This window comes from Limulus polyphemus, unplaced genomic scaffold, assembly GCF_000517525.1.
Source record: "Limulus polyphemus unplaced genomic scaffold, Limulus_polyphemus-2.1.2 Scaffold373, whole genome shotgun sequence".
Taxonomy (NCBI): domain Eukaryota; kingdom Metazoa; phylum Arthropoda; class Merostomata; order Xiphosura; family Limulidae; genus Limulus; species Limulus polyphemus.
The window spans coordinates 211135-212394 of record NW_013665983.1 but is presented as its reverse complement, the minus strand read 5'-3'; the positions used below and the strand labels follow the sequence as shown (position 1 = coordinate 212394).

At 28.7% G+C, this 1260-nt stretch overlaps 1 protein-coding gene across 3 annotated transcripts in view; it reads right to left on the bottom strand.

Moving 5' to 3' along the window:
• Positions 1–1260, bottom strand: part of LOC106457790 (mitochondrial ribonuclease P protein 3-like) — a 40898-nt gene that overhangs the window by 7677 nt on the left and 31961 nt on the right. For all 3 annotated transcript variants that reach the window (XM_022383825.1, XM_022383824.1, XM_022383823.1), the window contains exon 5: positions 466–602. In XM_022383825.1, the coding sequence (XP_022239533.1) occupies positions 466–602 (137 nt within the window). The remainder of the gene's footprint in view (positions 1–465; positions 603–1260) is intronic.

Below are 1260 nucleotides of genomic sequence, written 5' to 3'. Positions count from 1 at the left end.
TTCCAAAAATAGGGAAAGTAGGTGGGCAGGGTGCCACTGTGTTTTGATTTATTACATAGGCTAATATCTTTAGCAAATTAGAAAAGTATTAAGACATTCTTATTTTATATTCTAGCTTGTCAATATTGGTAGTTTGAGTTTCTAATTCATACAAAACAATAGACTTAGTATTTTGACTTCACAAACATCTAATTTGAACCAGTGTTGCATTCAACATACCACGTGGCACCAAAAAAAAATCAATGTTTATCATTGTTTTTTTATATTTGCTTTTAAATTAAGAAATTGAGTAATATATAGTACTAAAATTTGGATTGTAATCTACAGTTTGATACCAAACTTATTGACATAATTTCATGAAATAGTAGGCAAATAAAATTTTGAATGCGAGTCAACAAACAAGATGACATGGCCTTTAACCCGTGACCTGTCTTGAAAGGGTTAAACTTATCAACACGAACTTACACATTGTCCGCAAAGAAACAATAGGACAGTTTAGAAATAGTATCCATTTCCTTCTTGGGCCAATATTCCATGTGTTTTCTTCCAAGAACTAGAACTTTCTTCTGTGCTTTAGCAAAATGTCTGACAACTGTGAGCAACTAAAAGAAACAAAAGTATGTGTTAGATGCAGCAATCTGTGTTTTATTATGCATGCATTTCAGCAATTATTCCACAATCAATGTTTCAAATCTTTTTTTTAAAAAAAAGAAATATTTTATTGACTTACAAATTTTTGTATAATAATTAGAACTGTTTATATAAAATGGCAGCTACAGCATTGTATATGAATAAAAATTGTGAAACTGTATTTAATAGAGGAAAAAAAATTATATAACAAGTTTTCATTAAAAGTGAAGAAAAAATCTACATACTGATCTAAACAGAAAGAAACCAACTGACGTGTGTGAATATACAGACTGGGTAGGAAGTTCTTAGTGAGATGTCAGTATCACCAAAGATCTCGTTATACTAAGGTTGATGAAAATAATTTTAATTTTGCTTTTTAATTAACACAAACAGAATAATTAGATTTGGAGCAAAATGTAGTTTAATCAACTATTGCATTATTATAAAGTTTTACCTTAGATATAACTGAATTCATAACAGGTCTATTAATCTTTTAGTGAATTCTTGGTCTTAAGGTGCAGTTTACAAAAAATTGGAACAACTGTTATTCATATATGCAGTAAAGGTTTTAATGATCAGGTTAAGATCTATTATTAAGATCCTTATAGCATTCGATATCTATTTTGGATA